The sequence below is a fragment of the Staurois parvus genome, unplaced genomic scaffold (genome assembly GCF_062004578.1).
Source record: "Staurois parvus isolate SC_StPar_1 unplaced genomic scaffold, SC_StPar_1.0 ptg001344l, whole genome shotgun sequence".
In the NCBI taxonomy this organism is placed as follows: Eukaryota; Metazoa; Chordata; class Amphibia; order Anura; family Ranidae; genus Staurois; species Staurois parvus.
This window is the reverse complement of record NW_028319140.1, coordinates 34,066-47,500: the sequence shown is the minus strand read 5'-3', so window position 1 is coordinate 47,500 and position 13,435 is coordinate 34,066. Positions and strand designations below refer to the sequence as shown.

The window sequence follows — 13,435 nt, the reverse complement described above, 5'->3', positions numbered from 1 at the left end:
CCCCCATAACCCAGATATATGAAGAATACAGGAGATTGTTGTCACATGGACCACAGAGCCAGGACTTGCCAGATATTCCTGCAGCTCCTTTCATGTTGCTGTAGGCCACTTGGCCACCTCCCAGACCAGTTTTCTTCTCGTCTTTTCCTCCATTTTTGAGGGACGTCCAGTTCTTGGTGATGTCACTGTTGGTGATGTCACTGTTGCACCATATTTTCTCCACTTGATGATAACGGTCTTCACCGTGTTCCATTGTACATCTAATGCCTTGGAAATTCTTTTGTCCCCTTCTCCTGACTGATACCTTTTAACAATGAGATCCCTCTAATACTTTGGAAGCTCTCTGTGGACCATGGCTTTGCTGTTGGATGCGACTAAGAAAATGTCATGAAAGACCGACTAGAATAGCTGAACTTTATTTGGGGTTAATTAGAGGCACTTTAAATGATGGCGGGAGTGTATTGACTCCTATATAACATGATTTGGATGTGATTGCTTAATTCTGAACACAGCGACATCCCCAAATATAAGAGGGTGTGCACACTTATGCAACCACATTATTTTAGTTTTTTATTTTCAGTTTGTTTTTCAATTGAGTTGTACTGTTTATAGGTCACATTAAAGGTTGAAAAAGTTCTGAAATTATTTATCTTTGTCTCATTTTTTTACATCACAGAAACCTGACATTTTACCCGGGGGGGTGTGAAGACTTTGTATATCCACTGTATGTTATGTTTGTGGCAACAGGTTAATGTGAAAAAAAGTATAGATATAGAATTCAGAAATTCATGACCTGAATACGATGGTTTTACAACTTTACTGTCTTTCACGATAATGCATCTGCCTGAGGAAGTGTCCTAGCATGGTGTTCTGCACCAGTCGGTGTCCAATTTATGTTCCATTTCCAGTGGCGGCTCAGACCTACCTGCACGCCGCTGGTTGCATGCTGCACTCAGTCACGGAACACTTCTTTCTTCTCTTACAGATTGTGATTCTTGTAGCCCTGGATGTCGGATGTTGTCTCCATCAGCTTGTTTTTGTTTTACGGCACCAACAAACCCGCCTCCTCCTCCCCCCCTCCCGCCATCTCTCCACCACGCATGGTCACCCATTTGCATGGCCGGAAGGTCACGTGATCCCATACTGTACCTTGGATGCTGGGCCCAAGTGCCTGACACTGCTGTTTTATGTCCGATTCCACCATCGGCAGTCCTTGTACTATATAGTATATATTTTTGTACATAGATGGTGAACATTTGAGACTGTTTGTGAATATCAATTATTGGCAGACGTTGATGTGTAGAATGTTTTCATCAAATATATATATATTTTTTTTTATGATCTGATCACTAAGTACATCAAAGTTCACATTGGTTTACTCATGATGTTTACAGTTGTTTCCGAATTCCTGCGTTCTGTTGAGCAATCATTAAATTCATCTCCATGTCATGGCATCCTCCATGCAGTTGTGTTTCTATCGCCTGACAGATGTAACCGCTACAATCCTGACATTTACAGGTCTCACAGCAACAAACTCTAGTCGGTCCCTTACCTGTCGGTGACAGACGGAGCTGCGCACCCTCTGCTTGGGTGGGAGAGAGAACAGGACTCGAGCCTTGAACTCTATGCCTCCTCAGTCTATTAGGATCGAAGAATTAATTTGTCCAAAGGACAAGAAGCGGAAGAGAGACGGGCCGGGGTGGGTTTTGCCGGTTTTCTAGCACCGACTGAAGTCTTTGCGGCACAAGCAGGAAGAGGCCGGGCAGGAAATTAATTTTTTTTTTTGGATGGCGGGCTTTTGGATTCAGCGATGGAGTGGTCGAGAGCTCCATGGATCATGACGACGCATGTTCTTCAATGAAGAAGCTGGTTTAAAAATCCTCACAGATTTCTTTGTATTTATTTATTGTTCAGAGACACTTTTTTATCGCTACTCTCATTTGTCGACTAATTATTTTTTCTTATTAAAATATAAAAAAAAAAAAGAAAATTTGTTTCTAAAACGAAAAAAAAAAAATGTAAAAAAAAAAAGACGAGAGAAGGGAGGAGGCTGATTGGGCCCGATCCAATACATTTGTCCTGTATTTTAACACAATTCCTGTAATAAAACAAAGATAATAAAGAACAAGTCTTTTCTTTCTATGAAAGGAGTTTCTACCTTCCCCCAATCAGTGGAGATTCAGCGGAGTTTCTTGTTCATGGTACAGATTGAGGGTGACAACTAATAAAGGAAATGACAAGGAATTAGGGAACCAAACTGTTGTGCGCTCCAGACCAGCTCTCGGCGTCCTGTCTCAAGGTATCTTGTTTGTACACATTTGTCAGAATTCAATTTTTTTTTTCCTTTTGTATGTAAAACTGAAAATATGGATGTATATGACACAATAAATGGAGATGATCTTCTCCCTAGAGATCTGTTAATTACGTGTCACTAATTTTAAGAGCATATGGCATTGTTTACTGTTTGTGAATGTTCATTAGTATGTAAATAAGGGGGAGGAGCAAGAAGGATGGTTGCTGGTGCTATAGGTCAATGAGTGGGAGGGGACTTATTTGTTACACTATGCAAATGAGGAGACTGATGGGTGGGGGCGTGGGGATAGATTCAAGTATAGTGAATGGAGGAAAGAGTTCTATCTACTTACCTTATGGATGTGTGTAAAGTGAAGGAGAGAGAGGAGATGGAGGGAAAGAGAGATGGAGATGGGATAGACTCATGACATAGAGGGGATAGAAAGAGGGAGAGAGAGAGAAAAATGGGTAGAGACAAAGAGATAGAGGTGGATACCGAAAGGATGTAGGAGGAGAGAGGATATGTGTTAGGGGGAGGGAGAGAGAGACGATATATATATTATATACACACACTATTGCCCCAAGTATTGGGCTGCCGGCCTTCCCACACACATGACCTTTAATGGCCCCCCGGTCTTAGTCCATAGGGTTCAATATTGAGTTGGCCCCGCCCTATCCACCACATGACCTTTAATGGCCCCCCAGTCTTAGTCCGTAGGGGTCAATATTGAGTTGGCCCCGCCCTTTCCACACACATGACCTTTAATGGCCCCCCCAGTCTTAGTCCGTAGGGTTCAATATTGAGTTGGCCCCGCCCTTTACAGCTATACCAGCTTCACATCTTCTGGGAAGGCCGTCCACAAGGTTTAGGAGGGTGTCTATGGGAAGGTTGGACCATTCTTCCAGAAGCACATTTGTCAGGTCAGGCACTGATGTCGGGGGAGGAGGCCTGGCTTGCAGTCTCCGCTCTAATTCATCCCAAAGGTGTTCTATGGGGTTGAGGTCAGGACTCTGTGCAGGACAGTCAAGTTCCTCCACCCCAAACTGGCTCCTACATGTCTTTATGGACCTTGCTTTGTGCACTGGTGGACAGTCATGTTGGAACAGGAAGGGGCCATCCCCAAACTCTTCACACAAAGTTGGGAGCATGAAATTGTCCAAAATGTCGCCTTAAGAGTTCCCTTCACTGGAACTAGGGGGCCAAGCCCAACCCCTGAAAAACACCCCACACCATAATCCCCCCTCCACCAAACTCTACACTTGGCACAATGCAGTCAGGCAAGTACCGTTCTCCTGGCAACCGCCAAACCCAGACATGCCCATCGGATTGCCAGACAGAGAAGCGTGATTGGTCACTCCAGAGAACACGCCTCCACTGCTCTAGAGTCCAGTGGCGGCGTGCTTTACACCACGGCATCCGACGCTTTGCATTGCACTTGGTGATGTCAGGCTTGGATGCAGCTGCTCGGCCATGGAAACCCATTCCATGGAGCTCTCTACGCACTGTTGTTGGGCTCATCTGAAGGCCACACCAAGTTTGGAGGTCTTTAGCTATTGACTCTGCAGACAGTTGGCGACTTCTGCGCACTGTGCGCTTCAGCATGCGCTGACCCCGCCCTGTCATGTGACGTGGCCTACCACTTGGTGGCTGAGTGGCTGTTGTTCCCAGCTGCTTCCACTTTGTTATAATCCCACTAACAGTTGAGTGTGGAATATTTAGTAGCCAGGAAATGTCACGGATGGACTTATTGCCCAGGTGGCCACCTATCACGGGACCACGCTTGGAGTCACTGAGCTCCTGAGAGCGACCCATTTTTTGACGACAAAAGAATGAATCACTATATTTGTCTTCAGAACGGGAGGAGAGAGGTGTGTGAGAAATTCCTTTCACTTCCCGTTGTGTTTGCAGGACAAGAAGTTGATGAGAATTTCCAGAATGGGATAAAGATGATAAATATAAATGACAGAACCTTTCACCCTTCCTAGATGCAGTGAGATATATACATACAGAGTATATGTGTGGACAAGGAATGAATTTGTAAAAAATACCTTGTTTATGATCTTTCAGTCACAGATTTGTAAATCTTAAATATGATAGATTTAATTTAGAAGAACAATATTCCAGTTATGGGTAATACACAATCTAATCACAGGGCTGGAATGGGAAGAATGACATTCTACATAAAGTGTGGACAGAATAGTTAATGCTTTGGATTCGTAGGAAAGAAGTTCAGTACATTTGTATCAAAGCCGCTTTCCAGTCCGTGACTTTGTGAGGATCCTCATGGCAGCCGCTACAGCGACGTGTGGAATGGCCGTGTGTACGTTGGATCGGTTTGTTGTCCCGCTGTACTAATGGCCGGATTCTCCTGTTCGAGGCGTAAATGTCGCAGCGTGTCCATATCATTTACACTTCGCATGCGCGGCCGCCAGCACCTTGCGATCCTTTTTCCGATTATATTTGCGCACAAAACTGCTGCTTGTCACGAGCCCGTCTCCAGCTCTCAACTGTCCGCTGACCGTCCTTTGTATCGAAGGCGGTAACTCCATTCGCTTGTGGAAAATTCGCCCCATTATAATGTACCGGTCCCCTGAGCACAACAGAAACATTGTCATTGAACATTTAAAAGAAGTGATACAAATGTGCAAAACACGTCCTAAGCCCGGCTTTCACACTAGAGGAAGTTTCAAGTGACTTCTGACTTTCTGGCAACGTGAAGTCGCAGGAGAAGAGACAACACAGATGTAAATGGCCGCTGTCCAATGCTCCATCATAACACGCTGTTATCTCAGGTCCTGCAGCCAAGCTGTCCAGCAAATCTACTGACCTCCAGACAACAATCTCTGACAATGGTTGGGTGCTTTGCCCACGTTCCATCGGGACCATTGCTCTTCTATCTCCCTACAGGCTTACAATTTCTATTGCTTTGCAATCTTGACCGAAACAAATGATTTCCAGAAACTATCTTTAATTCTCTCTAATGTGTAACGTTTCCCAGAATATTATTTATTTCAGGTACTTATATAGCGCCGTCAATTTACGCAGCGCTTTACATATATATTGTACATTCACATCAGTCCCCGCCCCCGAGGAGTGTACAATCGAAGGTCCCTAACTCACATTCATACATACACATACTAGAGACAATTTAGACAGGATCCAATTCACCTACCAGCATGTCTTTGGAGTGTGGGAGGAAACCAGAGTACCCGGAGGAAACCCTGGCAGGCACAGGGAGAACATGCAAACTCCAGGCAGGTGGTGCTGTGGTTGGGATTCGAACCAACGACCCGAGTACTGCCAGGGGGAAGTGCTAACCATTTAGCCACTATGCTGCCCCACAGAGTAGAGCTCAGCCCCCTCCATTTTAGTAGGTTTGCATAGCTGGCCTTTCAACTGTGTCTGTGGTCACCTGGTCAGTCACTGAAGCAAAGCATTGTGGGGCTTGCATCCTGATAGGGCAAAGGCAGTATATCCTTTGACACACCATGTAAGAATGAATAAATAAGTGTTACAATTGGCCTGCTTTGGAAAGTTGGCTTTCTTCTCTACCACTAATAAAGTTAATAGCGCAGCAGTGGCTTCCATAAACTGCCGCCCCCGTACATACTTTTCAAGCAAAGGGTCTCATGGCCTAGTATGATGATATCATGGATCATTCAATGGTTGTAATGGTTGGAGGCACCCTGGACAGCATGTATTGGTGTGTAGGCACCAGCTAGCACAGTACACCACAGAGCCAAGGCTGCAGTGATGCCAAACCCCCAGGGGGAGTGTCCATGACAGCCCTGTGTTCACAGGAAGGGGGTGTAATGATTTCATTCTGCCTAGATCCTCCACAGGTGAGACATGGCTCTGTGAATTTGGGGATGGTCTAGACAAGGAGCTTCCAAGATGGCTTTGCATGCGGTCCAATACAAAATTGTAAACTTGTGGCAGTTCATGATTGGATGAATGCCGTGTTTGGTATTGCCTCTGTCGCTGTGGCTGGCATGAACAAGCAAGGGCCCAGGAACACGGGGAGGGATGACATGTTTTCAGCACATGCAGGGACTTCTGCTTTCTAGCATTAGCCAAGTAAGTGCTGCATGACCAGATCTATGGGGGCTGTTTGGGTGATCTGCACCCCCCCCAGGTCCGCATTGCATATTTTATAAATATTTGTGGGCTGGATAGAAACTCTCACCAGACTTACCCTCCTCCCTTCTATAAAGTGCCCATCCAAGACCTCCTTACATCAGAGTCTCCATCAAAGTCTCCCCTTACATCAAATTCCTCTTTACATTAGTGTCCTCATCTGGGTCCTCTTCCAATACCCACCTTGCATCATGGTACCCAACAATGTCCCCCCTTATATCCGTGTCCCTATCAGAGTCTCCCCATACATTAGTGTAGTCATTAGAGTCCCCCTTTACCACTGTAAATATGGCTGTAGAAACAGGACAGGTGCCTGGAGGTGCAGCAAGTCTGGACAGTGGAGTCCTGTGAATGCTGGGGCAAGCTTATTATTGGTTGTTCGGACACTGGCATGAATAGGGACAAAGACAATCTGGGCTGCTTTTCTCATCAAATAGGTGCAGGAATCCCCCCCTTCTGAGTCTCTTCTTGTCTCTGCCCCCAATTCCAACCTCTGAGCGCCGTCTCTTGGTCCCATCCCCTACCCACCTCCCAGTACCATCCTTTTAGAGAATACAGAGCCAAGTATCATTTTGTGGTGAATTTGTTAATGATAATAAGGAAAGCAGTAAAGTAGATCCCCTGCAGCCAGCAATAGAACCCCCCCCCCAGCAACAGTGGACCCCTGCAACAAAATACCACCCCAGCAACAATAGACTCCCATCAGCAACAACAGATCTCCCATCAGCCAGCAACATTGGACCCTTCCCTTAGCAGTAGATCCCTTCCAGGAACAATAGACCAACCTGAAAAATAGATCCCCCAGCAGCCAGCATCAATTGACCATTCAGCACCCCTTGCCCTTACATACATTCAGTGCTGGAGGTGCTGGTACTGCGTTCCCCCTGCTTTCCGGCTGAAAAAATCCCTGGTGACAACTAAGCCAGATGGATCCTGAGCCCAACACTGCAGGGGCATTGAGGAGGGTTATGAAGCTGAGATCCTAAGCAGCCTCTGCTGACCATAGTCCTCAGTCTGTGCACATTGAGGATACCCTGCTCACCCTTGGTTGAGGTTGCAGGCCGTAGATTGGAGACCCCCTAGTACTATACACAAAATTGTCTTAGATACGTATGAAAATCATTAAAGTAAAAAAAAAAAGATCTTTAGCTAGTTTTTATAGTAAATAATCTGATGTACAAAGCTATAGGCAAGATTGGACAGGGCAATGAGGTATTTGTAGGATATTCTCACCAAGTTTGAAGTCCAGACATGACTTGGGGCAGTTTAAATGGTCCACAGCCAAGACTTTGACCCTGAAGAAGAAGCCATCAGGTGTTATATAGAGACGATTGATCTTGTATAAGCCACCGCTGTTCACCAGTATGGTCAGGAGCTGAATCCCTTTACCAAGAGTGTCCACGTCATGTACAATCCCATTCACCGCTGTGAGAAGAGAGGGCACACACTTACCAGCCTGTATGATCTGTGACCACTAATCCTCCATGAACTCTGAGGGTATCTCAGCAACATCTAAGTCTACTTACCAAAGTCACTGTTACAATAGGCCTCCCTTTCCTCTCTGTTTTTGTGGCAGTCCAACTGGCAGCTTCTTTCCTTGCTTTCGAATTCTACAAAGTAAACCCAATCATTTATTAAGAAGCATCAATGGCAGAGGTATGGAAAGTTTGTCATTCAGAGAAGAAAATCAGGTACCTTATATGGCCTAAATTTTGTGGACCGCTGACCCCCCCATACACACACACGCCAATATCATCTTGTTGAACATCCTATTTCAGGTCATGACTTTTAATATAGAGTCACCCTTCCTCCCTACGGACATTTCCCCCTTCCCATCTTCTGGCTATGACACCCTCAACTTTACTGGAAAGACTTTCCACCCACTTATGAGGTTAATTGTTCTGGATGAGATTTTCTGGCTTGCAATTGGCATTCATCTCAAAAATGTTCAGTTGGGTTTAGGTAAGGGACACTCCCGGTCTTCCACACCAAACTGGTCAAACCATGTCTCTATGGAGCTGTGGTATACATAGGGCATATTCTACAATCTACATTGTCTACAATGTCTTTGTATGATGTAGGATTATCAGGGCCCTTCACTGTAGACACCTGAACTTAATATGGAGGGGGGTTTACGTAATCTAGGCCATGTAGTGTATTAATATGCCAGCCGAGTCAGTTCTCTATGCGGTAGCAGAGTAATATGAGTCCAATGCTCACACGTAGCATAGCAAGATGAAGGTACCTTTCCGGAAGCCATGAAATTGGTAGAGTAGGCTGGAAGGTTGGCGGTTGGTCATCCAGGCTGGCTTGCTGGAGTTATATGAAAGTTCTACGAGTTTCTGAAGATTAATCTTGCCCGGACGATTATTTTCATGGTCCTGTAACTCATTGACCTTCCCGCTGCTCTGCTCTTCTGTTGAGATGGATTTTGAAGTATGAAGATTAGTGGAGGCAAATACCGAATCGAGAAGGTTCCTGTCTTGGAGAGGTTTGTGGGTGTCCGTGAATCCATTCACCAAAGAACGAGCAGGTAAGGCATTGGTTGGGAGTCTGTTACTGTGGTCAGCACTGCTTTTCCTCAGTCCCGTGTTGTTGTCCACAGCCAGTTTGGCCTTGGCCCTCTTATCTGGAGGGATCGTGGCCTTCTTCCTACCCCCGGGTGTTAAGGGACGGATTGCAGACAGTTCTTGGTTAGGGAATCTTTGTAGAGAGATTGTCCATGGAATGTCCATCTGATCCTCTGCTTGACTCCTAGATGGGTTCCTTTCCAGGTTCTGCGTTAAGTTCTGCCACTCACCTGTAATTGATAAAAACAGTGGAAAAATGTTTTTCTGTATTCATGGGGCGGATGTACCGTGTGCTGCTACTTTAGTTCATGGGATCAAGGCAAGGAGCATGAAGAGCACCACCATAGTAGTGGTGTTATTACAGTAGGGTGCTTGGATTGGTGTGTGGCTTGTGCGTTGATTTTCAAATGTATGCAACTGTGACCTTTATAAAAATACAAACACATTTGAATATGGTCCCATTTGATTTGAATTTTGTCACTTTTCATTTGAATTGGGTCCCATTTGATCTGTTCGATTTGACTTGGGTCCCCTTGGACTTAAATTGGGTCCCCTTTGCAGGGCCTTCTTAATGCAGGGGCACACCTAGGCACTGCCCAGTTGTCCCAGGTGCATGGAGGCCCCATGGTCAGGGCCAGGGCAAGGGGGGAACTGTGTTGGGGACGGGGGGGGGGTGTTCCACTGGCGATTTGGCTGCTCGTGCTGCTCCTCGTTAACAGGAGTAACTGCAGTGTCACTCCTGTCAGAGGAGGAGCAGCCTTCATCAGGTGGCAACATTATTTGTGAGTACAATTTGGAAGGGGAGGGCACAACTCTGATGGTTGGGGACACTGATGGGAGACCTGATGTATAGGTGTGGTGATGGGGTCCCCTTGGATTTTTTTTAGGGTTCTCTTTGATTTGAATTGGGCCCCCTTGGATTTTATTAGGGTTCCTTTTGGTTTTAATTGGATCCCTTTGGATTTTATTAGGGTTCCTATTGGTTTGAATTGGGTGCCCTTGGATTTTTTTTTGGGTTCCCCTTGGTTTGAATGGGATCCCCTTGAATTTAGCCCCCTTTGACTTGATTTGGATGTGTGCTGATTTTCAAATATATTCACTTGTGACCTTCTCTATTAAAAAGATGCACGTTTGAATTGGGCCCCCTTGGGCTGGTATGTGGCTTGTATTTTAATTTGCACATTTATGCAACTTTGCACTTCCCTATTAAAAAGATGCAAATTTGAATTGGGTCCCCTTTGATTTGAATTGGGTCCCCTTTGATTTGACTTGGGTCCCCTTTGATTTGACTTGGGTCCCCTTTGGTTTGGAATGGATCCCCTTTGATTTGACTTGGGTCCCCTTTGGTTTGGAATGGATCCCCTTTTATTTGAATTGGGTCCCCTTTGATTTGACTTGGGTCCCCTTTGATTTGAATTGGGTCCCCTTTAATTTGAATTGGATTCCCTTTATTTGAATTGGATTCCCTTTGATTTGAATTAGGTCCCCTTTGATTTGAATTGGATCCCCTTTGATTTGAATTGGGTCCTCTTTGATTTGAATTAGGTCCCCTTTGATTTGAATTGGGTCCCCTTTGATTTGAATTGGATCATCTTTGATTTGAATTGGGTCCCCTTTGATTTGAATTGGGTCCCCTTTGCTGGGACGGAGAAGGACTAGTCTTACGGGGGAGGGGGGAGATTTCCTCTATCTTCCTGTTGTGTCTCTGAGACAGGAAGCGAGGGGAAATCTCCTCATTGGTACACGATTTTACCCTTACTCGGCCCAAAACTGAAGAGAAAGGTTCTGGTTCTCCTTCGGCTCTCTTGTTTGGCCCCAATGGTGGAATTGTCAGATTTGGGTTTCTGCTGAGCCCCGGCTCTGTACACTTGGCAGTCGGTGGGGGTTCTGGGCTTCCCCCCTGCTGTGACCCGGGAGTGGTAGGCAGCCCCTCTCAGTTACCAGGCAGATTGGTAATTATTTGCCATCGTGAAGAATCTGCGGGTTGGAGGGTCGGCTATTGTCTGCCGTGTTTAGGAGATTTCATGGCTCTCTGAATGGCCCCCGGAGACAGAGCGCACATTCAGCCGCCTGAATAGGAGCGCCATGGAAAGTACACACCATAAATGATGGATTGTCCCCCCCACCCCTCCACCCCCATGTGTACAGTTCTGATTTGCTGACACCCAGCAGCGAAATACCTTCAATGGGGTCAGTGGGTCTGATTGTACCAATGCTTAAAGGTGCCGGACAAAATGTTCAGAACCAGCAGAGTCCCCCGTGGGGGGGGGGGGGGGGGGGGGGGTCAGGGTGATGGCAACCGGACAACCCTGTGTACAGGTCACATAGGTTTCCTGCAGAACATCGCTCCATCCCATCCCCCTCCTGACAGATCCATATTGATATATTCTGCAGATTATTCCATCACTGACCTCTCTAAAGATCTGCAGAACATCGCTCCATCCCCTCCCCCTCCTGACAGATCCATATTGATATATTCTGCAGATTATTCCATCACTGACCCCTCTAGAGATCTGCAGAACATCGCTCCATCCCATCCCCCTCCTGACAGACCCACATTTATATAGTCTGCATATTATTCCATCACTGACCCCTCTAGAGATCTGCAGAACATCGCTCCTCCCATCCCCCTCCTGACAGATCTATTTTGGTATATTCTGCAGATTATTCCACCACTGACCCCTCTAGAGATCTGCAGAACATTGCTCCCTCCCATCCCCCTCCACACAGATCCATATTGGTATATTCTGCAGATTATCCCACCACTGACCTCTCTATAGATCTGCAGAACATCGCTCCGTCCCCTCCCCCTCCCCCTCCTGACAGATCCATATTGATATATTCTGCAGATTATCCCATCACTGACCCCTCTAGAGATCTGCAGAACATCGCTCCCTCCCATCCCCCTCCTGACAGATCCATATTTATATAGTCTGCATGTTATTCCATCACTGACCCCTCTAGAGATCTGCAGAACATCGCTCCCTCCCCTCCTGACATCCATTTTGGTATATTCTGCAGACTATTCATCACTGACCTCTCTAGAGATCTGCAGATCATCGCTCCGTCCCCTCCCCCTCCTGACAGATCCATATTGGTATATTCTGCAGATTATCCCACCACTGACCTCTCTAGAGATCTGCAGAACATCGCTCCTCCCATCCCCCTCCTGACAGATCCATATTGGTATATTCTGCAGATTATCCCACCACTGACCTCTCTAGAGATCTGCAGAACATCGCTCCCTCCCATCCCCCTCCTGACAGATCCATATTGATATATTCTGCAGATTATCCCATCACTGACCCCTCGAGTTCTGCAGAACATTGCTCCTCCCATCCCCCTCCTGACAGATCCATATTGGTATATTCTGCAGATTATTCCATCACTGACCCCTCTAGAGATCTGCAGAACATCGCTTCCTCCCCTCCTGACAGATCCATATTGATATATTCTGCAGCATCAAGGCTGACCATGCTGGGACTTGTAGTCTTTCTCTATTTGTGCCGTGCTGTAACTTCCTGGAACTTGTAGTTCCTCAGCATCAAGGCAGCCAAGAGAAGCAGCTCTGTGCACCCCTAGTGGACAGGTTATAACAATGACAGCAGAGGTTCCAACAAAGACCAATACACTCCCTTTCCTAGCCTCCCATTGGATGAGCGATGACTTCTGATTGGTCGCTTTGCACAGCTGTTCCATTCTTGTACCATTTTCATAAATTTCTTCCCCTGCTGGCCACATGAACACTTCTTCCTGAGTGCCATTGATCCCGCCATGATAGGTACCACCTGCCCTTCCTATGGAACAGACGAGCCCGGCATTAACGCTCGTTCACAACCAATCGCCGGCATCGCGGTGCGTTTATAAAGCGGTGCGTTGTGCCGGCATTTGTTTTTACTGCCAGCGATTGGCTGCAAATCTGAAAGTTGTTTACAATGAAAGGATGAAATCTTTTTTAATCACATTTTTTGCTGTAAATATCAGGGACAGGTTGATGAAATGAGGACAGAAGTGTAGAAGTTAAAGGAGGACTCTAGACACCCGTCTGCTCCCACCTGGGGGGACTATACAAATATTCTTCTGTGGGGTAGGTGATGTGGGGGCACTTACCTGCTATGGTGCTGGCCAGGGTGGCCGACAGGACCAGGATGCACAGAGCCCCCGGGGTAGGAGCAGCAGAGGAGAGATCCATGGCCGAGTGTAGCTCCGTCTGTCTGCTGTCCTCCCAGCCTCATGCTAATGAGGGGCGTCCGCGGGGGGATCATGAATGAGGAATGAGTGGAGAGGAGGCGCTGAGAGGACACCAACACCCCTCCAATTCTTCTTCACCTCCTTTAATGACCCAAAACCCAGCCCCCTCCCCATTGCCCAATTACCACCCCCCTTCCCTGGGAAATAACAGTTTACATTTCTATGATAATGAGATCGCTCTCCC

At 46.5% G+C, this 13,435-nt stretch overlaps 2 protein-coding genes across 5 annotated transcripts in view; one reads left to right on the top strand and one right to left on the bottom strand.

Annotated features, from left to right (window-relative positions):
- Positions 1-2,421, top strand: part of BPTF (bromodomain PHD finger transcription factor) — a 70,006-nt gene extending 67,585 nt beyond the window's left edge. For 3 of the 4 annotated variants that reach the window (XM_089661460.1, XM_089661461.1, XM_089661458.1), the window contains one exon: positions 1,519-2,421. In XM_089661460.1, the coding sequence (XP_089517586.1) occupies positions 1,519-1,540 (22 nt within the window). In that variant the 3' untranslated portion in view covers positions 1,541-2,421. Of the gene's footprint in view, positions 1-985 lie in introns of all 4 variants that reach the window. The other variant, XM_089661459.1, reaches the window with a different exon arrangement.
- A 1,946-nt stretch (positions 2,422-4,367) lies between these two features.
- Positions 4,368-13,322, bottom strand: CUNH17orf58 (chromosome unknown C17orf58 homolog). Its single transcript, XM_089661457.1, has 5 exons — positions 13,111-13,322; positions 8,676-9,230; positions 7,957-8,040; positions 7,664-7,855; positions 4,368-4,883 (listed from the first exon to the last, which is right to left on the bottom strand). The coding sequence occupies exons 1-5, from the start codon at positions 13,190-13,192 to the stop codon at positions 4,696-4,698; spliced, it is 1,101 nt and encodes a 366-aa protein (XP_089517583.1). The 5' UTR covers positions 13,193-13,322; the 3' UTR covers positions 4,368-4,695.
- Positions 13,323-13,435: the final 113 nt, after the last annotated feature.

Bases quoted from the DNA above. Each gene is read 5' to 3' on its own strand.
- CUNH17orf58 (XM_089661457.1), bottom strand. From the start codon at position 13,192: ATGGATCTCTCCTCTGCTGCTCCTACCCCGGGGGCTCTGTGCATCCTG. The intron at 9,231-13,110 runs GTAAGTGCCCCC...TATCAATTACAG, and splicing joins CCTGGCCAGCACCATAGCAG to GTGAGTGGCAGAACTTAACG. The intron at 8,041-8,675 runs GTACCTTCATCT...TTTACTTTGTAG, and splicing joins ATTTCATGGCTTCCGGAAAG to AATTCGAAAGCAAGGAAAGA.